General features: G+C 39.8%; 1 protein-coding gene across 4 annotated transcripts; it reads right to left on the reverse strand.

The window, feature by feature from the left end:
* Positions 1–1,494: 1,494 nt before the first annotated feature.
* LOC106572609 (hepatocyte nuclear factor 4-alpha) lies at positions 1,495–27,997 on the reverse strand. Of its 4 annotated transcripts, none has more exons than XM_014146945.3 (10): positions 27,848–27,997; positions 9,688–9,862; positions 9,251–9,375; positions 8,503–8,609; positions 8,168–8,323; positions 7,063–7,150; positions 6,541–6,693; positions 6,073–6,309; positions 5,718–5,840; positions 1,495–5,226 (listed from the first exon to the last, which is right to left on the reverse strand). In XM_014146945.3, the coding sequence occupies exons 1-10, from the start codon at positions 27,900–27,902 to the stop codon at positions 5,084–5,086; spliced, it is 1,362 nt and encodes a 453-aa protein (XP_014002420.1). In that variant the 5' UTR covers positions 27,903–27,997; the 3' UTR covers positions 1,495–5,083. The 4 variants fall into 4 exon arrangements, with proteins under 4 accessions (XP_014002420.1, XP_045552245.2, XP_014002419.1 ...); XM_045696289.2 differs by having other exon boundaries at positions 9,281–9,375; positions 27,848–27,884; XM_014146944.3 differs by lacking the exon at positions 27,848–27,997 and adding an exon at positions 11,347–11,656 and having other exon boundaries at positions 9,281–9,375.

Here is a 27,997-nt window from a genome sequence, read left to right on the forward strand (position 1 = left end):
CATGCACAAAGTAGATGTCCCAACCGACTTGCCAAAACTATAGTTTGTTAACAAAAAATTAGTGGAGTGGTTGAAAAACGAGATTTAATGATTCCAGCCTAACTGTATGTAAACTTCTGACTTCAACTGTAGACCATAGCCTATATTGAATTGTCGCTGTTCCATGCTCCTGAACATGCCTGTAAGATAACACTACTCCAAAAATTTGACCACAATAACTGTAACGATCATCTTAGAGAGGGGACCAAGATGCAGCGTGGTACATGTTCTTGATTATTTGGTAAATCAAACAAACACTCGAACAAAAATAACAAAGGGAAACAAAAGTGCACAGTTGTGTCAGGTACAGAAACACAAAACAGAAAACAACTACCCACAAACACAGGTGGGAAAAGGCTGCCTAAGTATGATTCCTAATCAGAGACAACGATAGACAGCTGCCTCTGATTAGGAACCACACTCGGCCCAAAACAAAGAAATACAAAACATAGAATGCCCACCCCACACGCTGACCTAACAAAATAGAGAAATAAACCGTCTCTCTCAGGTCAGGGCGTGACAATAACAAACTCATAGTAGGCCTATTGTGAGAAATGGAGGCGAAGGGGGAAGCGGCAGCGATAGGCTACATACAACATGCTGGAAAAAAATTGTTGGTTGAGTGCACCTATGATGAAATGCCTAGTCCGTAACCCATCATAAAAGGCATTAATAGTGAGGAAGATATCACTGACTTTTTTTCTTTACTCAAGAGGAAATATTTGAGAAGCTTTGAAGTGAGGCGCCTGCTTTCTTTCACCTCTATCTGCAATGACTTTATGACATTTTATCAGCCTGAAGAAACACACCTCTTGTACTAATTATCCTGACCATGCACTGCCACGTAGGCCACAGCTTGTATTATTCGTCACCCACTTGCCACACACTGGTTGAACCAAAAACATTTCCACATCATTTCAATAAAATTAAGTTTAATCAACCTGGAATTGATGTTGAATTGACATCTATGCCCAGTGGTCAGACACTAAAAAACAGCCAATAAGCAGTTTAAACTGGTTTTGAAATGTCACTCCAAATCTTTAGCCAGGGTTAACCTGTCCTTGATAAAGAAACATTGGATATCATTATGGCCATTGGTTATCATCCATGTTACAATAGCATAATCATTGAGAAATACTAATCTTGATTGTAGGCTTCATCTTCATAATCATAGCTTAGTTATAACTCAGGACAGTAAAATGAAGATAACAAACCATCTAGTTTGCTCATTCACTTAACTTGTACAATATTGACTTAGCCAGCAAAGTGTCGGAGTGTAACAGGGGAAGACCTCTGAAATAATGTTAACAAAATGTTATATTTTCCTCTTGACATAAGGGTTTACCAGAAGCTATCCTGCTACATTTACAGTTAATCTCCTGCAGTTTAAGGTTGCATATCCTTTTGTACATTAACGTCTGCTCTTATTGAAATAAAGCACAGTACAATGCAATGTAAAAATAAACCTTGACATTTTATTCATCTTCACATTGAAAGGTGAAACATATTGCCCATCTTTGCAGTACAAAGTGGTACAGATGTTAAGGCACCATGTATTTTGTCATGTAGTTATAATACCATCACAAAATAACATTCTATGGTAAAAGGTCTTTACAGTAAAACTGAAGAAAAAAAATGGAATGGGTAAAACATTATGAATTCATCAACCTGTGAATGCCTATTGCAGGATAAATCAATGTTAAAGTTTACATAACTGGCCATACATGGATTTAACATTTTACTTTATGGGTTGGTTATGAAGGCTTCTTCTAACCCATTGCTTTCTACTACATATAATAATATGATTAAATTATATCTTTACATTAATATATATAGTTTATAAATCCCAAAATGGATGTAGCAACTACAGATTGCCCCTTTAAGTCTATCAAAAGTGTGTGAGTTTGAGCATGTGTCCATTAGGACTACGGATGTCTTTTTTTATCAGCATGAATTAGATTGATTAATAAAAGACCCACTTTTATTCCATAGACTGGGATCAGCAATATGCAGCTGTTGCAAGAGCGCAATTTTCACTGGCTGTCCACTGGTTTCAAAAACAATGATTGATCAGCAGCTTAAACTTATTGAATTCAATCATTATTGTGTTCAAATATACATTTAGATTTGTGAACAGCCATCCAACAACAACCACAATCCGTAAGGCGCAAATAGCTAAATGAGAGAGCAGCAGTGTGATTCACATCAATGCGCTATGTAGATATCAATAATGAATTATATCCGTATCGCCGTAGACTACACCACTGCTGTCATCCTTACCTCCAAGCATTTATTCAAATGTAATAATCTATGGATGCCAACAGCAGTCAAACACGTTTGGTGTGTCATCATATTGGTCTCTGATTTGTGGTCAGACTCGCTCAGGTGGAACAAATTGAAATGTGCGTCTTTTTTCAATGCTGATAAGAATGTCATTGAGAAAACAGAAGTGTCAAATATTTTTTTTCGCAAACATCCTTTCTGAAGAAATCATCTAGTTTTTCCAAAAGTATCTGTAATCTGATTGCAATATTTTAGCTTGTAACGTAACGTAACGGGTTACAGGTTTTTTGTAATCCCTTGCAGGTAACGGATTACATGTAATCCGTTACTCCCCAACCGTGGTATTAAATTAACTGAACTGTTTTAATTCAAACATTTAAGTGTTTTACTACACAACTAGCGATTTCCAGTGCATATAGACAGGGATATCTTAAACCTTGATTTCAATGCAACACAACTGTCATACAGCAAGTACAAGATAACTTAAAAAAGCTAAATATGTCCTTTCAGAACCAATTGACTGCCTATCATACCTGTATATCTCCATCTGCCACACAATTACATTATTTAAAAACATGATAATATCATTGTATTCTTATTTCTGGGTACAAGTTGTGAGTGACTATATCAGTCAACAGGACTTGTATTGCCATTGACAACAATCTTTAAAATACTGTGTAACACCAACATCATGATCTGCCTCATCACAGATATAAGGCCTGTTTGTAACATTCATACAATCTCAATGTGATTAAGAAAACCTATCTGACATGTATACAGTTATATTTTATTTACCAATTCATAATTTGAACTCTGTATAAAGACATAGATATCCTGTACAGCTACAGTACCAGTCAAAAGTTTGGACACACCTACTCATTCAAGGGTTTTTCTTTAATTTTACAATTTTCTACATTGTAGAATAAAAGTGAAGACATCAAAACGTTCCACCTACTGTATTTATTTATTTATTTTGCTCCTTTGCACCCCAGTATTTCTATTTTGCACGCTAATCTACTGTCAAATCTACCATTCCAGTGTTTTAATTGCTATATTGTATTTACTTCGCCACCATGGCCTATTTATTGCCTTTACCTCCCTTATCTCACCTCATTTGCTCACATTGTATATAGACTTATTTTTCTACTGTATTATTGACTGTATGTTTGTTTTACTCAATGTGTAACTCTGTGTAGTTATATGTGTCAAACTGCTTTGCTTTATCTTGGCCTAGGTCGCAGTTGTAAATGAGAACTTGTTCTCAACTTGCCTACCTGGTTAAATAAAGGTGAAATAAAATAAATAAATAAATAAATAAAAACTACGAAATAATACATGTGGAATCATGTAGTAACCAAAAAAGTGTTAAACAAATTAAAAGATATTTTATATTTTGAGATTCTTCAAAGTAGCCACCCTTTGCCTTGATGACAGCTTTGCACACTCTTGGCATTCTCTCAACCAGCTTCATGAGGTTGTCACCTGGAATGCATTTCAATTAACAGGTGTGCCTTGTTAAAATTTAATTTGTGGAATTTCTTTCCTTTTTAATGCGTTTGAGCCAATCAGTTGTGTTGTGACAAGGTAGGGTGGGTATACAGAAGATAGCCCTATTTGGTGAAAGACCAAGTCCATATTATGTCAAGAACAGCTCAAATAAGCAAAGAGAAATGACAATACATCATTACTTTAAGACATGAAAGTCAGTCAATGCAGAACATTTCAAGAACCTTGAAAGTTTCTTCAAGTGCAGTCACAAAAACCATCACGCGCTATGATTAAACTGGCTCTCATGAGGACCGCCACAGGAAAGGAAGACCCAAGGTTACCTCTGCTGCAGAAGATAAATTAATTAGAATAACTGCACCTCAGATTGCAGCCAAAATAAATGCTTTACAGAGTTCAAGAAACACACATCTCAACATCAGCTGTTCAGAGGAGACTGCGTGAATCAGGCCTTCATCGTCGAATTGCTGCAAAGAAATCACTACTAAAGGACAGCAGTTGGCGCTTAGTGGGACTATCATTTGTTTTTCAACAGGACAATGACCCAACACACCTCCAGGCTGTGTAAGGGCTATTTGACCAAGAAGGAGAGTGATGGAGTCCTGCATCCGATGACCTGGCCTTCACAATCACCCGACCTCAACCCAATGGAGATGGTTTGGGATGAGTTGAACCGCAGAGTGAAGAAAAAGCAGCCAACAATTGCTCAGCATATGTGGGAACTCTTTCAAGACGGTTGGAAAAGCATTCCAGGTGAAGATGGTTGAGAGAATGCCAATAGTGTGCAAAGCTGTCATCAACTATTTTGGTTACTACATGATTCCATATGTGTTATTTCATAGTTTTGATGTCTTCACTATTATTCTACAATGTAGAAAATAGTAAAAATAAAGAAAAACCCTTGTATGAGTAGGTGTGTCCAAACCTTTGACTGGTACTGTTTGTCAAAGAGCATACTGTATCATATTGTCCATGAATGAGGTTGTTCTAGCCGTTTGCAATTTCAGCTTGATACTACATGCAATAATATGAGTAGGCCTACCGTAGGTATTGTACCTCAGGCGGGGGTTAGTTTACTAATGTATCCCAACTGTACAGTACACTCCTGAGATTTTTTGAAAATATGTATTTCTCACATGTGAGAATTGTTGTTGCACCTTTATACTGAGCATGTTTATAGAGAAACAGAGATGCTAGCGAAGATGGTAAAATTGTAAATGCTTTGTTGGATGGGTTTGTGGGGTCCAGTTCTGTGTTAGATGGCTTCTTGCTTGGTGATGGTGAGCTGAGGGATGGAGATAGAATGCTTGGGCACAGTGGCTATAACCCCTTGTGCCATCTTATAGTGTTCTGAACTGGAGGCTGTGGGAGGAGAGGGGATTGGGGTTCCAGGAGTGGCTGCAACAAACCAGAAATAATCAATTAGTGGAAGAATTCACTAAACTATGCAGCTGGTCAGGTTAACAAACAAATCAACATATTTCCCTTGTGGCATGACATTACTTGAAAAACATATACATATATTCAGACAAGGAATAAGTACGCTTGTGAAATTTTCTGAGGGCATTAAAAATGTTAATAAAAAATAACACACGTTTTCTTTGACAAAGTAAGCCTGATTAGTCTCTCTGAAAAACTTCTTAGTGGATTATTCTGCCAAGCTTGTGTGTCCTTCCAACTACCTGACTCTGTTGCACATGGCAGTGGATTGATGCCACTGAGCTCATCGTTGGTTGAGAATCTCAAGCGTTTTTTGTCTAATTTTGGGGTCAGTGTCCCGGACACAGCTTTCAGTGCTTTTTAATCCAGAACTAGGCTTAATCTGTCTCTGGGGAACCAACACTTAGAGTTGGACATTTGGGGTCTGGCATGTAGTTATTGCTACTCACAGATTTGGCCATTGTGGATGGAAGTAGCCATGTTGCTTGAAACGATGACATTGTTGCTGAGGTGTTCTTGAACCAGATGTGGATGCAGCGAGTGAGGTGTGTGAGGTGCCTCATTAGCAGAACCTGAGGAAAACAACACAACATACACCAACCCCCCAAACAGTTAATTTCCTCCTTCACTGTCCATTGGTAATAGAGTATGATAACCAACTAGCATTCTATCCTATTGAAGATTGTAAACTTCACTAGCCAATAGAACTCACGGAAAGTTGTTTGTATTAAATTATTTTGGCATTACTTTTGGCAATAGATTGAAACGTTTTAGTTTCTTTGTAACAATATCAAGATGTCTAACCTCCTAAGAGCATTTCTTGGAGCAGGTTGTCAATCTTGGCCATGCCAAAGAGTTTGACAAACTGTATCTGTTCGATCATCTGCCAGGTGATGCTCTGTAGTGTGGGCAGCAGCAGGAGCAGCTCTCCGAAGCGTCCCCGGGAGTCATACTGCCGGTCGTTGATGTAGTCCTCTAGGCTGACCTGAACCTGGTACCGCATCCGCTTGATCTTACCTGGGTCACTCAGACCTTTGGCATCTGGAGCAAGAGAGAGTAGGCATTTGGTCAACAGCTTGGTCACTCGCTGTCTGGACACGTTGCTCATATAACAGGCATTCTTAGTCACTAGTTTAGTTACTCACTGGTTACATCGTTTTTTGTTTTGCAACATAAATGTTACTGCCCTAGAATGCTTCATATGATGTTTCACTCTTTGAATCAGATGATGGGCTGTTCATTTTAAAAGTGACGTTGTGTTCCATGTAATACCTGGATCGAAGAAAACAATGGCTTTCAAACAAGCGTATTCATTGTCGTCTATCTGGAGTTCCTGGAAGGACAGCACTAGCTCGTCCAGAATCCTCACTGCTACCCGGCACACTTCCATCTCCGGGCAGTTCCGGGGAATAATGTGGTCATTTCCTATAAGGAACAGAAACCAATAAATGTCATGTATACCGAATCACTCTGTGATTTTTTGACGATTTTGAACCCCCTCCCAAACAAATATCATATTGCTAGCATAACTCTTATATAACTAGTCTATTATATTACAGAACTATTATATGACATGATGTAATTATAATAATAATATTACTTTGGTGTGTGCTTATATTTTTACAAGTGTGTATCAGTTACCATATGCATGCGTTAATTGGAAATGGGATTTTTGCATATACAAAATCCACCTGAGACACCCTCGGAGAATGGGGTCACGGCCAGGGTCTACCATTATTAATGATGACCCAGGAGAAATTAGATGGTGTACAGTATCTAATATCTTGACTTTACCTAGTAACAGGAGGTCCTTGTACAACATAGACCTCTTTGCAGCTCCAATCAGAAGATTCTCTCCTGCATGGGCTCGCAGCAATGCCACCTGAAATAAAGGAAAGCCTTTTCATTATTAATCACTGGGCAAAAACTGGTTGAATCAACGTTGTTTCCATTTCATTTTAATAAAAAAAAAAATTATGATGTTGAATCCAACGTCAAAAACCGATTGGATTTGAAAAAAGTCATCAACGTAAGGGATTTATTTATTTTTTCCGTAGAAATGTTTACCGAAATCCAATGACATGGTGAATTTTTGATTTCACATTGAATTCACATTACTTGACAACTCAACCAAATGTAAATCCAAACTACAGGTTGAACTGACCGACGTCTGTGCCCAGTGAGTAGCTTTAACCTTGAAGCTGTCTTGCAGCAAAACACAGCCTCTGAACTTCTCTATGAAACAATGCATTTTATTTTTTATTAACTTTTTATTTACCTTTATTTACCAGCCTTGATTCGAACCAGGGTCTGTAGTGACACCTCAAGCACTGAGATGCAGTGCCTTAGACTGCTGCCCCACTCGGGAGCCCCAATTTGATAAGACATGGGAAATATTACATCACTTCTGCCACTCATACCTAACCATTAAACAAGTAACCTTTCATTCCACCCTTAAGGTCACTGAAGAGCTAACCAGAGATTCTCACAGAGAGAGAGTCAAGTAAGTGTGAAGATACACCTGCTGGATCCCTCACTAATTCAACATCAGCAAATCAGTTACCAAAGCCCTGGTTGTCACGGTGTTAATGATTCTGGAATAGTTCTGATCAGAGATACAACTATCAAACTAGCTCATCATATTCTAACTGGATTTGGAGGTCTTAAAAAACAGCAGCAGCACTCCATACTCAAAATGCTGATTGGAGAGCTTTATATTCCCAGGACACATAGCTTCAAGATGTTATTTTTAAGAATCCCAATAATGTCATTATCAGACCTGTTTCTGGCCTTATATTGCATGCTTTTTAGTCCAGGACAAAACAGCCCCTAAAGTGCAATAACCCTGAATGAGAGTAGTATGGTTTAGTCTAACCTGTTAAATCTAATGCAACCTTACCTGGTCATCCAGGGGCAGGTCACAGAAGGCAGGGATGTACTTGGCCCATTCCACCAACACCAGCAGCTGCTGTTTCATTGATTCACACACATCTGTGATGGTCGCTATCTTTTTTGTCCTGATGTCACCATTCAGTATAGGTCCAGGTGAGGATATCTACACATACAGAATTAAAAATGAATGAGTCTCCGATGTACTCATAGCCAAATTATAAACATAATTTATTTAACCAAAATAAATTAAATTCCATTCCATTCTATTCCTCTGGGGCAATTAAAAATGAGTTTTAAATGCTTACATGATTTCGATCAAAAAGCCATATCCATAGGCCTTACCTGTCTTGAGAGTACATCTGCCTGGATAAGTGCATTGATAGATGGTAAACTGCTGTCTTCATAGCTAGATCTCCTAGTGCTGATTCTGTCTCTCTCGTTTTGTACAGCTGAGAAACAATAGAAACATAAACCGCGGCTATCAGAATAGAATAAATACTCTATTGTTCACTAGAAATGGTTTAGTCAGGACTGACTCCCCACAGGACTGACTCCCAACATTTTCTCAGACACACTCTAAGTCACTTCACAAACCTACGAAGTCATTCAACTCAAATATGCCATTCCATATGCAGTTGAAAAAAAACATGTAATAAACGGTGCATAGACTATCTGACAGTCATTCACAGTTCCTAGTGGGTTATTAGCATTGACTCAGAACAGCATTGGGAGAAAACATTCTCCCAGGGCTGATGTGTTTATTAGTATGTGTGGCTATAACTCCCTCACAGAAGTTTTCGCTCAGCATAAGCTGGTCATAGAATTCAGTGAATCACGGAGTGAACATTAACAAAGTGCTGCTCTCGTGGCTCTTGCAACATATCCTACTCTGAGCCATGAGCAGTCCCAATGGCACTGCTCCTCTCTACAGCTCTACGATAGGGACTGGTTCTAGGATATACCTTACCAGAGATGATTAAATCATAACTGCTAGTGTCATCACATTGTGTAGAGACTGAGTATAATACGTAATAACACAATATGGCTACATAGGCCTCTCTCAATGTTGTCATTCTTAAATTCTAATTACCATTTGAATGAAGTTGAATGAATTGTATACCTTCTTTTTTCATGCCAGCTCGAAAGCATTTCTTCAATCGACAGTATCTGCATTGATTCCTCTTGTCTTTGTCCACAATGCATTGTCTGCTGAACCTGGGAAGTGAGTTTGAAGAGGGCTTGATTATTAAGGGCTTATTGAGTAGATTGCAGTTAGAAGACTCTTGTTGAATATGCCAGTGCTATTGCAACCTACTGTAGAAGGTTGAAATCTATTGGTTATCACTTTCTCTCAAGGCCTAGCTACATCAGTTTGATATGGCAACTGTCAATGAACACCCCATCTATGTACAGGTACTGTATCCCAATCCCAAAACTTGTTGAATTTAATAGTATTTTATTGTAATTACCCAAGGATATGATGGTCACTGTCTTTGCTCTTGTGTGTAATATTGGCCTAAACCTCACCTGCATGAATACATGTGATTTTTGCGAACGCTCCGACGGAAGAAGCCTTTGCAGCCGTCACAGCTGGAGGCCCCATAGTGTTTGCCCGTGGCCCTGTCCCCACAGATGGCACACAGGGTGCCCGCTCCGAGGTGGTTGGCTGCATTCATGTTGGCACTCTCAGCCGGCGAGGAGTCTGAAGCAACAATGGATAAAGACATATTTTATACAGTATATTTTAGATGTGCGTATCACCCTATGCTTAAGAGTATGGAGTGAGAGATAGAGAGAGATATTCCTTATCAAGTCAGCGGCTCTTTGGGCCATCAATGCTGGACATGAGATAGAGGATATGTGCAGTTATGTGATCCAAAATCAAAACGAATAGATATTTATGAGGGTTATATAAAGTAATTAAATAATGAATTGCTATGTTGGTGGAAGATAACCTGAGCGAGTGTAGGGATGGATGTTATGGAAAGACTAGTGGTCAACAGTTTGAGAGAACTAGAGGAAAGGTCATTCATTTAAATCATTTGTTACTTTAACCAGAATGTTTTTCTACAAAATGTGAAAAATGTATTCTTTTTTTTACTCTTAGCTCTCTCAGTCCTCACTTATCGACTAATATAATCAATATATTGACTGAATATAACTTAGAGGGACAATAGTGAATGACCTAACTAACTAACCAACATACTTTCAAAGAAAACAGATATTTTGATTCATTTCATTTCAAAAGGTGAGAGCGACATTGATTGGTTGACTGCATCAGGTGATTACATTAAAGTCAGTGGTTACTCTTATACTCTTATACTCTTATACTTCACATTAAGTTACTCTTATTAATACCTGTGCAGTAAAGCTGTAATTAAACTAGTAACAAACGACACACTGTATTGTATGCTGTTTAAGTATCATAAAACAATTGAATTTTGTGAGGATTAAACAGTACAATAATTAAGGCATATCAAAGATGATATTGGCCATGCAATGTAATTGTCTTTCAAGGGTCATTGCTTTTTCATCCTGCGAGGAAGTTGTTTCATTTTAGAATCAGGTTCACAGCCAAACGTCATGGGAGACTAGAAAGGACAATTTCTCACTTTCAAAAAGCATATATCATGCTGTCACACAACTCTGTGAAATGTTTTTCTCATTTTATGGACCTCAAAATGCATAACATAGATGTAGGTAACAAGAGAGAGATGTCCATGTCTCTTAAATCACTATCGCATAGTATGAATATCTATTCGTTGTAATTCTATCTTAAGTGAAATATGACCACTATACCATAACAATCTACATGTTACAACAGGAGAAGGTAATTCTCTACCAAATGGTTGTTTCACCACCAAATTATCCAGATGCATTGGGTGTATTGTGCAAAACCCCTGAATGTTTTACTACTGCAAGAAGAGGGGATAATATTATCAGGAAAGAAGCACATTATCATCCATCAGCATCCAATACAAGATGGACAACTGACAGCTGCTCTTGATAACAACAACTAAAACCCTCCGTCCACAACTGACCTGTCCAAAAGTTTAACGTATGGGTGGTCCTGGGAATCAAACCCACTATCCTGGTGTTCCATCCTCTACCAACTGAGCTACAGAAGACCAGTTTAATAGCTAAAAGTCTCAAAGTTCAACCAGGTAATGTTTGACTCTGACTCACCTGAGCCCATGGAGAGCACTTGCATGTTTTCAAACTCCAGGGTGGTGTAGGCTGGGTCCAGGGCATCGCTATAGTCTGCCATATCCATGTCTACTAGTTCTTTGGACAAACAAATTCCCTCTCAGCTACCTGACAGTGGGGAAAAAAGATTTGTCCAAGAGGCTAAGTGCCCCCCCTGCACCCATCCTCCCCCTTCTCCCATATTTGGCCAAGCTCCTCCTCATAAAGGTAGCTAGAGATACCGCTGAGTATGCGATGGGGACAGTCTCTCCTCCAGAGCTCCGGAGGAGGAGGCCATGAGGAGCCTGGTTGTGACTGACAGGAGGAGCCTCCTCCCAGTTAGGCTGCTAACCAGAGGAGGGGTGGGGTGCATGTCAAGTTGATATTTAACTAGACTCCTCTATTGGTGTATCACAGTTGTTTTTCTCTCAAAGATAACATAACTTGGAACTCTCAATCTTTTCCCTTCTCTCTCTCTCCTCTCTCTCTCCTTCCTTCTTTCTCTTTCCACCGTGCTGTCAGTAATAGGTCAACGATTATACTATGAGAGACATAAAATGTTGAATCTCAGCCAAATCATTGTGCTTTACTTGCTTGACGTCACCTCTTGTTGTTTCCTGCCAGTTTAAACCAGTTGTCCTTCAGATAACTGAATGTCTTTGACCAAAAAATTGGAAGCTCAACTTGTAGGCCATCCAAAGAATGCCAAGACACTCTTACCCCACGCCTTCAGCACCAAAAAAGCATCTTATCATATGGATTCTTATTGCAATATGAAAGCACACCGATTATTTTAGCCTTCTAGCTAAATGTCTTAATCAAATGTATACTCAGCGTGAAGAGAGGTGCAGCTCAACAGGAAGTAATGCATTATGAGGGGGCCTGCCAACACTCTGGATTCAGACCTACAGTACCAGTCAAAAGATCGTACACACCTACTCATTCAAGGCCTTTTCTTTATTTTTGCTATTTTCTACATTGTAGAATAGTTGTGAAGACATCAAAACTATAAAATAACACATATGGAATCATATAGTAACCAAATAAGTGTTAAACAAATCAAAATATATTTTATATTTGAGATTATTCAAAGTAGCCACCCTTTGCCTTGATGACAGCTTTGAACACTCTTGGCATTCTCTCAACCAGCTTCATGAGGTAGTCACCTGGAATGCATTTCTATGAACATGGAATTTCTTTCCTTCTTAATGTGTTTGAGCCAATCAGTTGTGCTGTGACAAGGTAGGGGTGGTATACAGAAGTCCATATTATGGCAAGAACAGCTCAAATAAGCAAAGGGAAACAACAGTCCATCATTACTTTAAGACATGAAGGTCAGTCAATTCGGAGAATTTCAAGATCTTTGAAAGTTTTTTCAAGTGCAGTCGCAAAAATCATCAAGCGCTATGATGAAACTGTCTCTCATGAGGACCGCCACAGGAAAGGAAGACCCAGAGTTACCTCTGGTGCAGAGGATAAGTAATAGGTCAACGATTAGAGTTACAAGCCTCAGAAATTGCATCCCAAATAAATGCTTCACAGAGTTCAAGTAACAGGCACATCTCAACGTCAACTGTTCAGAGGAGACTGCGTGAATCCGGCCTTCATGGTCGAATTGCTGCAAAGAAACCCCTACTAAAGGACACCAATAAGAAGAAGAGACTTGCTTGGGCCAAGAAACAAGAGCAATGGACATTAAACCGGTGGAAATCTGTCAAAATTTGAGATTTCTGGTTCCAAACGCCGTGTCTTTGTGAGATGCAGAGTAGGTGAACGGATGATCTCTGCATGTGTATTTCCCACCATGAAGCATGGATGGTGGTGTGATGGTGTGGGGGTGCTTTGCTGGTGACACTGTCGGTAATTTATTTAGAATTCAAGGCACACTTAACCAGCCTGGCTACCACAGCATTTTGCAGTGATACGCCATCAGATCTGGTTTGCGCTTAGTTGGACTGTCATTTGTTTTTCAACAGGACACTGACCCAACACACCTCCAGGCTGTGTAAGGGATATTTGACCAAGAAGGATGACCTGGCCTCCACAATCATCCGACCTCAACCCAATTGAGACGGTTTGGGATGAGTTGGACCGCAGCGTGAAGGAAAAGCAGCCTACAAGTGCTCAGCATATGTGGGAACTCCTTCAAGACTGTTGGAAAAGCATTCCAGGTGAAGCTGGTTGAGAGAATGCCAAGAGTCCAAAGCTGTCATCAAGGCAAAGGGTGGCTACTTTTAAGAATATAAAATGTATTTTGATTTGTTTAACACTTGTTTGGTTACTACATGGATCCCTATGTGTTATTTCATAGTTTTGATATTATTCTACAATGTTAAAAATTGAAAAAATAAAGAAAAACCCTTGTTTGAGTAGTTGTGTCCAAACTTTTGACTGGTACTGTATTTCCAAATGTAATATGTCTCTGGTAAATCTCAGTTAATTATTTTGTAATAAACAAGGGAAAGAACTATTGCTGAAAATAACTTGTTGCCTTTATGCAAAGGAGTTCACTGTTTCACAAAATGCTGTACGCACGTTACATACCAAAGCAGTGTGACCCAACTCTTCAGAAACTTGCTCCTTAATGTCAAATTGAAGGCTTTTAGAGCACTTTTTGGTCACTAATGTCATTGGTTTGTGATGGTAGGAGCCTATGTTTGTAGGACCGCATTGGCATACGTTCAAGTAACGTATTAGAAAGCTTCCAGCAGGATTAACAATGTCAAGTGGCTTAACAAGAATTTAAGAACAGAATGCACTGTCAGAAAAGTATTAGAATACTCTAAAGTTTACTATTATATGTTCATAAAATGACATTAAACATCGAATACAGTCGAGTATTAACTCAAATACAGTAAACATTTGTTTCCCCGGCCTGTAACGCAAATGATTTTAGAAGAATAAATGTTGCAGAATACGCAAATAAGGTGGCCCCACTGCATGAGTAAATGTGCCATGGTAAACAGTAGTGTTGTAATTGAAGAAGGGAACGTGCCAGGACACTACAAGCCACAGGTCAATGATCTAGGGTTCACCGAGACCTCAGAGCAGTTAAACGCAGGCTGGTGAACTTGAGAACCACCCACCCAGAGCATATAGGATTCATAAAATAAAATCTCTCCTTCCGAGTTTACCATCGTAACATTCCTGTGGTTAAGTCGGTCACTGTGATCCGCCTGAGAGTGTAGAGTAGATCAAATATTGACTAAAATTGATCCAAATCATATCAGAAGCCAATATGGGAGACACCATCTTGATTCATGTTTGGTAGAATGACATTATCCAGGATAACCTGTTAGATGGATGAAAACAAGTTTAGCATCACAAACAAAACGGCACCAAGGTACCTTGTCTTCTTTAAACTTGAGAGGAATATTTGTAACCAATAACAAAATGTTTTATCAATGGATGACAAGAGGTGGTCAAATAGAACATACAACTAATCTAGGGCCTCGCCAGAGCTTCTGGGTGTCCATGTTTAATAAGCCTGAACAGAGGTCATTACATTGTTTGCTTCTCCACATCTTAGGTAGACATAGACTCTAGAGGAACGCCTCTCAAGTGCCCACATTTGCTCATGTTTGCTTGAGCACCAAGGCAGTAATGATCACTCTATTCCCTATATAGTGCCCTATGGGCCCTGGTCAAAAGTAGTGCACTAGGGAATAGGGTGACATTTTGGACACCTACATAGACTCTGTTGGAGTGCCCTTCAAGGGCCCATATTTGCTCATTCACCACGGCAGTAATGATGGTGAAGCTAGAGGGAAATCTGTGTGATGGAATAAAGAGAACGAGTCACTTAGAACAAGTCTTATCTCCATAGCCATTAAACGTCTTTATTATCGCCAGCTCACGTCTTCATTTTCTGTGAACTCCTCCAAGAGCAATCATATACTGCTCCATAAAGTGTAATCTGCAAGGTTAAGACTTTCTTAATCACACTCAGGCAGTGACAGACTGTTCAGGTTTAGAAAGATACTGATAGCAACATTTTGGATCATCACCTTAAACTCACATAACTTGTCTACGTTTTAGTAACTGATATTGATTTTTATCACGATTTACATGTCATTTCCATAATGATAACAGGATAACATGTCATAGTACTCAAAATATAATCTTGAATTCTAATATATAATCTTAGTAACTATTTAATTTGTCATGTTTTTGCAAATATGGAGAGTTCTATCATATCAGATTGTATGTTTAAGCAATAAGGCCCGAGTGGGTGTGTTATATGGCCAATGTACCACAACTAAGGGCTGTTCTTATGCATGATGCCACGCGGATTGCCTGGACACAGCCCTTAGCCATGGTATATTGGTCATATACCACAAAACCCCAAGGTGCCTCATTGCTATTATAAACTGGTTACCAACATAATTAGAGCAGTAAAAATAAATGTTTTATCATACCCGTGGTATACGGTCTGATATACCACAGCTGTCAGCCAATCAGCATTCAGGGCTCAAACCACCCGGTTTATAATTAACATTAGTCCCTGTTTAATAGGTACATTCCCATAGCGCACACATTTCCAACAGCTTCCAGAGTATCTTATCATAGAGTAACCAGAGAAGCCTCCTGATTTAACTAGTTCACTTTAGTCTGTTTTAACACGGGGCCAGACCCTAACACAGCCACCAGAAGACTAGACCATAGCAGTAACATGCAGTCCATAAAACTCCAAAAGTGAAATGTCTTCTAGACAAATAGTTTATTTCTGTGTTCTCAACAAGATTATTAATATTTGTTATTAAGGGTTAACATGACATAACATGTTCCCTCATGCTCCCGTTTGAAACTGTCAGTCCTCGTCGTACACACCAGAAGCAGCCATGTTGATGTGTGTATGACGTCTTTATGCAAGTTCTGTCCTGTCAGTATTATAATGAGTCACACAAACAGCCCGGGGCTAAAAGTCAAAAGACTGACTTCTGATGAGACCTGATGTAACACTAGTGTAATTCTCCCCTTTGAAACTAACTTCAAACTCCAGTTGTGAACAAAGTCCTGTCTGTCTTCTGAATAGGAATCTGAATAGTCCGACCACTGACCAAACTCCATCTGTTAACCACTGCCTATTTGTACCTTCCACTGAATGACTCTTTTTCATTCCACACGTCCGATCCCATTGGAAAGAGCTACTGAAGCTAAAAGAGAATAAGTGGAGACAACAACTGGAGGAAAACCAAGAGTCAATGATATTTGGAATATACTGTATGGGAAAATATTTATTTTTAGGAGAGCTCCAGCACAGGGCAAATGTGAGTGTTTATGATGTGTGTATTCTACACTGTTGTAGATGTTGATAGGATGAATGAAAGAAGGACGGAGACATTAACAATGTGCTTGTTGCAGCATACTTGAGGCCAGTGTTGAGCCTGCGCTGCTCTGTCTGTCTGTCTGTCTGTGTGTGTTAGATGTAGGAGATACTATGTGTGTAGTAGTAGTGTCATGGCAGGCGAAGACCTTGTCAACAGATGATAACTATCTACAAATCACACAGCTTGTGCAACTCCAAGCCCCTTTGGCTGACCAGCGGTAATATCACTGTGTCTGTGCCGTTGGAAAATTGTTGACTTAATGTGTTAATGTTGACATTTGTTGAAATGATTCTTATTTGCTGTTTTTGTCGTTGCTTTGGTTTTGGTAATGCAATTGAAATGTTATGTTTACTAGTGAAGGTAATTATGTTGACTTGATACCCCTTCCCTTCCCCCTGTTTTAGCTAGCACTGACCGACACCTCCTGTAGATTGTTTGGTAAAACAGCTGTCAGTAAGAAAATAAGCTGAGGTGAAATCAATGCTTTGACTCACAACCATTTTGTGCAAATGTCTGGAACAACATTGAATCTAAAACTTGCAGTAGTAGTAGACTCTCAAGCCTTGTTCAGACTGTAGGCCTCAATGCTTTGTTTTTCAAATCCCTTTTGGAATACTGACTGTCCAAACAGCAAGTTACAAGTGAACAAATCAGATGTGTGTGTGTTCAGACATTTGCTGATGGCTACGCTAGTTGTCATAGTAATGGTGGGTGTGTGTGTGATGGCGTTGGCTGATTGGTGATGGTGCTCCTGCTTCATCTCACTCAGAAGATGTTGTGCAGCAAGCTAAGGTGGCAATAATTCCTGCCATGGAAGTTTCCTAGTTGCTTAGAATGTTTGAAATCATAGTGTAAGAACTTTTATAGCCTCAAAGGATAAGATGATCCAACATTCAAAACGAGTCATTTTTGGCTAGTCACAGCAGTCAACTAGCTACAGTGGGGGAAAAAAGTATTTAGTCAGCCACCAATTGTGCAAGTTCTCCCACTTAAAAAGATGAGAGAGGCCTGTAATTTTCATCATAGGTACACGTCAACTATGACAGACAAAATGAGAAAAAAATATCCAGAAAATCACATTGTAGGATTTTTAATGAATTTATTTGCAAATTATGGTGGAAAATAAGTATTTGGTCACCTACAAACAAGCAAGATTTCTGGCTCTCACAGACCTGTAACTTCTTCTTTAAGAGGCTCCTCTGTCCTCCACTCGTTACCTGTATTAATGGCACCTGTTTGAACTTGTTATCAGTATAAAAGACACCTGTCCACAACCTCAAACAGTCACACTCCAAACTCCACTATGGCCAAGACCAAAGAGCTGTCAAAGGACACCAGAAACAAAATTGTAGACCTGCACCAGGCTGGGAAGACTGAATCTGCAATAGGTAAGCAGCTTGGTTTGAAGAAATCAACTGTGGGAGCAATTATTAGGAAATGGAAGACATACAAGACCACTGATAATCTCCCTCGATCTGAGGCTCCACGCAAGATCTCACCCCGTGGGGTCAAAATTATCACAAGAACGGTGAGCAAAAATCCTAGAACCACACGGGGGGACCTAGTGAATGACCTGCAGAGAGCTGGGACCAAAGTAACAAAGCCTACCATCAGTAACACACTACGCCGCCAGGGACTCAAATCCTGCAATGCCAGACGTGTCCCCCTGCTTAAGCCAGTACATGTCCAGGCCCGTCTGAAGTTTGCTAGAGAGCATTTGGATGATCCAGAAGAGGATTGGGAGAATGTCAGATGAAACCAAAATCTAACTTTTTGGTAAAAACTCAACTCGTCGTGTTTGGAGGACAAAGAATGCTGAGTTGCATCCAAAGAACACCATACCTACTGTGAAGCATGGGGGTGGAAACATCATGCTTTGTGGCTGTTTTTCTGCAAAGAGACCAGGACGACTGATCCGTGTAAAGGAAAGAATGAGTGGGGCTATGTATCGTAAGATTTTGAGTGAAAACCTCCTTCCATCAGCAAGGGCATTGAAGATGAAACATGGCTGGGTCTTTCAGCATGACAATGATCCAAAACACACCGCCCGGGCAACAAAGGAGTGGCTTCGTAAGAAGCATTTCAAGGTCCTGGAGTGGCCTAGCCAGTCTCCAGATCTCAACCCCATAGAAAATCTTTGGAGGGAGTTGAAAGTCAGTGTTGCCCAGCGACAGCCCCAAAACATCACTGCTCTAGAGGAGATCTGCATGGCGGAATGGGCCAAAATACCAGCAACAGTGTGTGAAAACCTTGTGAAGACTTACAGAAAACGTTTGACCTGTGTCATTGCCAACAAAGGGTATATAACAAAGTATTGAGATAGACTTTTGTTATTGACCAAATACTTATCTTCCACCATAATTTGCAAATAAATTCATAAAAAATCCTACAATGTAATTTTCTGGATTTTTTTTCTAATTTTGTGTGTCATAGTTGACGTGTACCTATGATGAAAATTACAGGCCTCTCTCATCTTTTTAAGTGGGAGAACTTGCACAATTGGTGGCTGACTAAATACTTTTTTCCCCCACTGTAACTAGCTAGCTGTTTAGTTTACTAGCACATTCACTCATTTGTTTGCAAACAATTAACAAGCTATTTAGCTACCACACTTTGTTGTCAAACTGTCAACAGTGTAACTAGCAATCGCCAAGATATGCCTAATAAAAGTCTAAAAACACTTGAGGTCAAATAAATCCGATTTGACCGTTCAAACACAAGTCACATGGCCAGGAATCAGATTTGTATCTGATTTTAAACCACCTATGAAGGTGGTTTGAAATTTTCATTGAAATATCCGATTCCATATGCTTTTTGGCTGCAGGAAAATATCAGATTCTAATTTAGCAAATAATGCCTGCGGGGGTGTGGTATATGGCCAATATACCACGACTTAGGTCTGTTCTTATGCACGACGCAACGAGGAGGGCCTGGATACAGTCCTTAGCCGTGGTATATTGGCCATATACCACAAACCCCTGAGGTGCCATATTGCTATTATAATACTGGTTACAAACAGAACAGTAAAAATACATGTTTTGTCATAACCGTGGTATAGGGTATCATTTACCACAGCTTTCAGCCAATCAGCATTCAGGGCTCGAACCCTCCAGTTTATAATCGGATTTCAGTCACTTCAAACTGCCAGTGTGAACAAGGCCTACACAGTAGGAAGGTGTTACTTACATTTTGTTCAGAGGGCCTACATTAGGCAGCTTTTAGTCTGCCATCTCAGGACGGAACAGAAAACAACAGAGTTATGATTGAGGCACCAATAGTACATTTCAGAGCTCTCTATAATTCTGTCCTGAGCTTTATCCCTTTATTTCAGAGTGGCCCTTCCACTTAGAACAAGCTACAAAAGGACATGACACTGCAGGAGCTCGTCTTCTTGAATGAGTTCGTCTTCTTGAATGAGTTCAAAGCTAGGCTCAAATCTATGGTGGACAGTTTAGTGGGGTCTGTCAATGTTTTGACCCCTAGATGCAACACACCTCCCCAGATAAGTATTGCCTGTTCAATGTGTAAATGTATGTTTTTAAACTGTAGTGCTTTGTGCTTTAGGGTGTAATTATATCTGAATCGCTGTGTGATGCTATTTTGGCAAGGTCTCTCTTGAAAAATAGGTCTCTCTCAATGATACTAACTTGGTGAAATAAAATAAAATCTTTCATTCAAGTACAGAGGAGGAAACCAAAAGCAAAAGAATGCTGTGTACTACTGTCCACGGGATTGACCTTTCAATTACTCTCAATTTCTCAGCAAATTAAGGTTTAGGGTGCCATACAAAAACATGCAGTTTTACCAGTTCTAACTATTCACAAATCCAGGACTCAACTCCTCCTTGTGGATTTACAGAAGGAAAAAGTGAATATGCATACATCTTCATATGAAAAACATCTGAGATTGTTAAAATAGTTCTCTGAAACAACTGAAATATTCTCATAGTCCTGACCCATGACTGTTTGGTCTAAGGGCAATGATAAAGTTCTAGGGCCTAAATTTGCTCACCCTCCATAACCCCAAAATTATTGGGCAATAAAGATATTTTAATAGTTGCTGTTAAAATAAGTTGTGAGGGAATATGCTACACTTTGTTTGTAGATAACTTTCAACAATCAAGGATTTGACATTTAAAACTTAGACTACCATCTACATGCAAAACTTCGTAAATTAAAACTTAGACTACCACTGGGATATTTTCTTACACACCCACCCCTAATTGTTTTTTCCACCATGCAGGAGGAAAGCTCAAGTAGCCCCATGTCTGTACACTAAATAAGTAAACAATTGCATCAATAAACATTTAACCCAATGCTCCACGTAAATCAATGACAGTGTCTTGATAAAGCCCTTTAATCATTAACTGCTGTTTTTGCTGGGAATTCATTTTGCCTGCTAGCACAAATCCTATCTGTCAGCAGACCGCATGGCCGGTTATCACTCTCTCTGCTGCTATAGGCTCTCCCATGATCCACCAATCAATATCAAGAAGGAATCACAAGACACTATAAGCCAAGGAATTCAACCTCATCCTAAATCATCATAATAAAATAAAATGTAATACCTATGTAGCAGCAGAAGCTGGACGGCAGCTGACATTGGTGCCTCTTTCATAAACTCTGCTATTTGCCTTCTACAGATGTAGGATCTTAATTTCATCACCCTGTTGCAGGAGAACGTTCCTGCAATGCAGGACATTTAAAACGTGTAGTGTATTTGAGGTTTAAAAATGCTTCTGAAAATTGTAATTTCCACTTAGAAATTTCAGACTTGATTTTCCCTTATGAAAAATGTACCAACCCTTACAAAAATGACCATCAATTATAATCCACCTAATAATTAAAATGTCCTGTTTCTGCATGATTATTTTCCTAATGTGTTAAACTGGCTCAAATTAAGAACCTACATGTGTATATAACCTTCTTAGAGGACAGTTTCAACACTTTAAAAAACTCAGTGGCCCCATTATGAGGGTTCATCACCCTTCTACAGTCTACTGACTGAGCTTGATGACTGGCAACCTCTCTGCTACAGTCATCACTCTGTTTGAACAGTTCAACCCTATGGAGAGTTGAAAGAGGATGTTCAGATAGTGATCTAAGTATTAAGCATTAAGATGAATGAGGAGGTAGATTTCACAGGCTGACCCGTATAAGAGGGAATGGAATCACTTGGTAGCAGCACCACCTTGTGGACAAAGGAGGCAGTATCCTATAGTTTTTGTTTGTCATAGTTTCCCAAAAAGAAGACTGTGACAAAGTAAACTCTCAGAGCAAATGAATTAATCTGCAGTTTTCCCAATTTTGTATGAATAGACTCAAGATAAAAGATAAATTGATACACATTAACGATAATACATGGTTTCATTTGACCTTTTACTTTACCAATATGGCCTTCCATATTAAAAATACTATATTATACTATGGTTTAGCATTACTATATTTACACACTATAGTATTTACTGTAGTGTTTTTGCAGACTTAACTGTAATATTTACTATAGTGTTTTTGTTTTATTATCTTTGACATAGAAGTGGAGGCTTTCTCCTTGAGGAAACCTACTGGGGAAATACTAAAAGAGCAAATTGTCCATAACCTGTCAGTAGGTAGGTATGTAGGACTGGGGTCTGAACGGCTAATTCAGAGATTCTGCTCTTTTCTATAACTTGTACACAATATACTTATGGGTGGCACAAATTGGGATACGGGGCAGGGAATGGGCAGGGTATATGCAAATAAAATACTGCAGTATTAACTATATATTTTTTTAAAGTTTAGTGTTTCTGCGGACTGTACTGTAGTATTTACTACGTAGTTTTTTCTCTCTCCCAATAATACTGTAGTATTTACTATAGTATTCTACAGTATACTACAACATTGTATAGTAAGTAATACACATGATCGATGGATACTACAGTGTGTAGTATAGTATTCTACAGTTAACTACAGAATTCTATAGTAAGTACTGTAGTACTCTAACGTAAACTGTAGTATTTTTTTCATGTGGGCTACCACATCAATATGTATCTATAATAGTGTGTCTATTTTCAGACACAGCTAAAATTATCATATTTTTAAGTCAGAAAGCATTAATTCAACTAACGAACAACACAAAACTTTGTTCTGTGAGCAGTCCGTCTGCAGCTTTACTTCGGCTGCTCTCAAAACACAGTCCCATACCACTGTGCACTAACGTCAGCTCAACGTCTAGTTTTGATTTACATTTGGTTGAGTTGTCAACTAACGTGAATTCAACATGAAATCAACAAAAAATGTCACCATGTCATTGGATTTACGTTAAAAGTTGAAATGCCTTTACGTTCATTACTTTTTGCAAATCAGTTTTCCACGTTGATTGAATGTCATCACATAGATTTTGTTTTGGGGGGGGTTGAAATTACGTGGAAAGAACGTTGATTCTGTCAGGGATTTCTTCGTCGGAGGACGATATGGCGAAATCATCATCGGAAAATGAGGACCAATATGAGGCAGAGTTGAGATGGTTCATTTTGAACTTTTAATAAATTCCAAAACGAACATACAAAATAACAAAAACGACCTGCACGATACACTGACAGTCCTGTTAGGTTTACACACACTAAACACAGAACAATCTCCCACAAATACACAGACAAACACACCCAACTAATATAGGACTTCCAATCAAAGGCAACACCACACAGCTGCCTTCAATTGGAAGTCCACCCCAATTAACTCAACATAGAAACAGATCAACCAGACTACACATAGAAATACATCAACATAGACCATAACTCAAAACCCGGAAATAATAAATCAAACGCCCTCCTAACTAACACACCACCCTGAACCACATAAAACAAATACCCTCTGCCACGTCCTGACCAAACTAAAATGACAATTAACCCTTATATTGGCCAGGACGTGACAGATTCAACCAGTTTTTGCCCAGTGGAATGGTTTAAAAAGTAAACAGACAACAGAGTAGCTTGTTGTGTGGTGGAATAATCTACTGCATGAAATCCCTCTCTCTTTCCACCAGCTATGTAAAAGTATGTATAACAGGGTAGTAGTCAAAATCTATTGTACAGTTGTATTCTGAGAGTTATAGTACTACAGTACTACAGTTATAGTACAACAGTCATAGAATTACAGAATACTTTCCGTGACATGTGTTTCTGACTGACTGTACATATGTAAGATCTTAATTTGACCATCCTCTTGCAAGAGAACTTTACTGCAATGCAGGAATGTTTTTAATTGTAATGTATTCAAAGTTTTAAAAGTATTCTGAAGTTAGTAATTTCCACTTTCAGACTTTCAATTTTAAACTTGGTTTTCCCTTATAAAAAATCTATCAACCCCTACAAAAATGTCTATTAATTATAATCCACATAATAATTCACATTTCCGTTGCTGCAGGATTATTTTCCTGATGTAGCAAACTGGCTTAAATGAAAATCCTACATCTGTACCTGGAGTGGTGAGGTGACCATGCAGTGAGTGTTCCATGTTCCTCTCCATACATCCTCCTGACTGTGGATAGCTGAGCCCTGACAGTGACCAGGCCCAGGGACCAGACCATATGCCCATCAGCCTCTCTCTCCCCTCTCACCTGGGAGCACGCTGCAGTGCCCAGGCCCGGCCTGAGCAGAGTGAGGGTGAAGGAGTGTGTGTGTGAGGGAGGGAGAACAAGGGGGGCTGTAGCCGGTGGGGATGTAGGGCCATAAGCCATTCACCAAGCCCTGATGTAAAATGTGTGTGCGTGTGTGTGTGCGTGCGTGCGTGTGTGTGTGCGAGCCAGAGGCTGCAGCCACGTGACCATGAAGTGGCAGCAGGGATAATCCTATAATGCCTGTCACAATGAGATTTGATTGGAGTCTTGAACACTGGGCTTCATAGTGTCAAGTGTACAGAGTGTGTAATGCCCCATCCACGCACACAGTTTATGGGGATCTCTGCTGGGTTTAATACTAAAACACATCTAGACCGTGTTAACTCATTATAGCAGTTGAGTCCAGCTCTTCATTGAACAAGAAATTCCAAACTCAATATGACTTTTATAGTTAAAAAATATGAGAAAAAGTTTCAGCATGTAGCCTATTCAAGCATAGAGAGCAGTTATGAATAGCCAAAGAATGACAAATGAGATGGTTTAGAGATAATGAATGGAGAGAGATAGGATGTGTCTGTCTGTGCTCTAAAGCATGAGTCTACTGCACCAGATCAGAAAACTCTCTCCACCTTAGTAAGGTATTTATCATGTTATTTGAAAAGGCAAATGCTTTCCAATGCCCTTTATGCCAACACTGTCACTATATATGAGTCATATACTGCATCTCCTAAATTCAGACTTAATCTTCATCTCAAATGGCAGATCACTCCTGTCCAATCCCAATCCAGGAAAATGTTATGAGTTAATGCCAGAGGTCAGACGTCATATGCTTCTGAATGCTCACCCTGTTCCCAATATAGTGCACTAACTCTGGTCAAGTTGTGCTCTATATACTGCAGGCAATAGAGTGCCATTTCAGACGCAGCCCAGGTAATGTCCACCAGGGACCAGAACTGCAGGTAATGTCCACCAGGGACCAGAACTGCAGGTAATGTCCACTAGGGACCAGAACTGCAGGTAATGTCCACTAGGGACCAGAACTGCAGGTAATGTCCACTAGGGACCAGAACTGCAGGTAATGTCCACCAGGGACCAGAAATGCAGGTAATGTCCACCAGGGACCAGAACTGCAGGTAATGTCCACTAGGGACCAGAACTGCAGGTAATGTCCACCAGGGACCAGAACTGCAGGTAATGTCCACCAGGGACCAGAACTGCAGGTAATGTCCACCAGGGACCAGAACTGCAGGTAATGTCCACTAGGGACCAGAACTGCAGGTAATGTCCACTAGGGACAAGAACTCATAACTACTGTATACCATTTCAGACGCAGCCCAGGTCATGTCCACCAGGGACCAGAACTCATAACTGCAGGTTATGCCTGTGACACACTAATGTCAGTATTTGTAAGTCTCCTGATGCATGAGAGACATTGTGTAAGCACTATTATGAATTAGAAGAGACCTTATCAACAGTGATTTGCAGCATTCTTGTGTCTGCACAAAGAAACATATAACCCAAGATCTAGACCAGAAATAAGCTTAAACAGGGTACTTGAAAAGGAAATGTATTTGCAACATACAGTAAATGTCCTCGTTTGTGAAGCTCTTTTAAGCACACGGAGGTAAACACATTCCTTGAGAAAAATGCAGGTATTATACTCAATGTTATTTAATTCTACATTTTTTATTTATCCCTTTTTCTCCCCAATTTCGTGGTATCCAATTGGTAGTTACAGTCTTGTCTCATCGCTGCAACTCCCGTACGGACTCGGGAGAGGCGAAGGTCGAGAGCCGTGCGTCCTCCGCAACACAACCCAACCAACCTGCACTGCTTCTTGACACAAGGCCTACTTAACCCGGAAGCCAGCCGCACCAATGTGTCGGAGGAAACACTACACCTGGCAACCGTGTCAGCGTGCACTGCACCCGGCCCGCCACAGGAGTCGCTAGTGCGCGATGGTACAAGGACATCCCTGCCGGCCAAACCCTCCTCTAACCCGAACGATGCTGGGCCAATTGTGCGCCGCCCGATGCAGTGCCTTAGAACTGCGCCAGCACAAAGTAAAGCAACAGCTGGTGTGTTCCACCATATAGAGCACCACAGTGGAGGTGTCATAATAACCATACAACCTAGCGGTCAAACAGAGAAATGGTTCCAATAGTTGTTCCACCATCCATTTTTCCCATAGGAGATTTTAGAAACACTTCAAATAAGAGCTGGGTTTTGTGTAGGCTTATACTGGCATGACGTTTTCATAACCATGTAAATCTCTCTCGTACAAGGAGCTTTTATCAATATATTCGGCTCTATTTACTCTCAGATTCGAAAATGCGAATTGGCATCAAAGTAGACATCATGCAAAACTACAAATCCCTACAAGCTCTAGCTGACACCTTTCCTGACAGGTACTGTGTCCATTTAAAACTTGCACAAGACAGTTCACAGAATTGTCATTTTAAATAAACGTAGGCAATTTATTTATTACTATATTTAGCTAACATTAGATAGTTAATTCAGAGATTCGCACCTTTGCCTTGATTCGGCAGTCTCGTCCAGATCATCATGGCATTTGTAGGTCTTTATGATAAACATCACCTTGCCCTAAAGAGATTTACATGGTTATCGAAACGTCACGCCAGGGTAAGCCTACAAGAAACACAGCCCTTATTTGAAGTGTTTCTAAAATCTCCTATGGGAAAAATGAATGGTGGAAAAATGATTGGAATCATTTCCCTGCTTGACCGCTAGGTTTTATTCACTGAAACCTGTGAACATGCTTTGAACATTTGACTGTATTATAAAGGAAAGATGGTACAGTATAATAAAACCAGGAAGGGGCAACTAATATCCTCAGTTTGGTTGGTCAAAGGTGTTTTGCATCTCCTGGACTCATATGTAAATTATACCTTGTGTGATCAATGACATAATGAAAGCAATCCCCAAGCCATTCACGCATAGGCCACAGTACACTTCTGAAAAGGCATGTTCTGACACTTTGCAGTGTAACTGAGTCACACTCAGTTTACAGATGCTGTCAGGTGTTTTCCTAGTTTTTCCCAGGTGGTTCCCATGTGTTTTTCAGGTGAAAGTCCAGTGTTATCCTCTGACACAGAGTCTGAGGCTGCCCTCCACACCTTTCCACTATCCTGGCTACAATTCCAGCCAGATTCACTCTGAAAAAGTGTTTTACAGTGCTTGACACTATAACAGGACTCCTCCTGAAATGTGTTGTTATGATTACATTCAGCCCACTGCCTATAGCGGTCCTTTATTCATCACGTTATGCTACACTCCGAAGCTTTGACTTGCCAGGCTGACATCAGTCTCATCAGTCAGTCTCAGCTTATTATGGGGCCCTTTTTAACCACCTTCATATCGTCGCCACACCTCCTATATTGCAGTCGTGTCAAAAAAATGGCGATGATATTTTCTACATTGAATGGACCTGCCATAAGAGAAACCCTCTGCAGTGTGTATTGCATACTACAGTTTAAACAAAGTCAACAGCTGGTGTGAGCTCCACCATAATGCACCGAAACCGTGAGATGATAAAAGACTAACTGTGTACTCACCACCAGCGAATGGAAACTCCATGCTTGTACTGACTTGTGAGTTTACATTAACCATCTCTCTCCCTGTTTCTTTCTTATGTGTTTTCTTTTTCTTCTGTATTCCCAAAGTTCTAGGGTTTCAAATATGGAAGTTAGCCACTGGCTGCGTCA

This window comes from Salmo salar, chromosome 15 (genome assembly GCF_965601325.2).
Source record: "Salmo salar chromosome 15, fSalSal1, whole genome shotgun sequence".
NCBI lineage: Eukaryota > Metazoa > Chordata > Actinopteri > Salmoniformes > Salmonidae > Salmo > Salmo salar.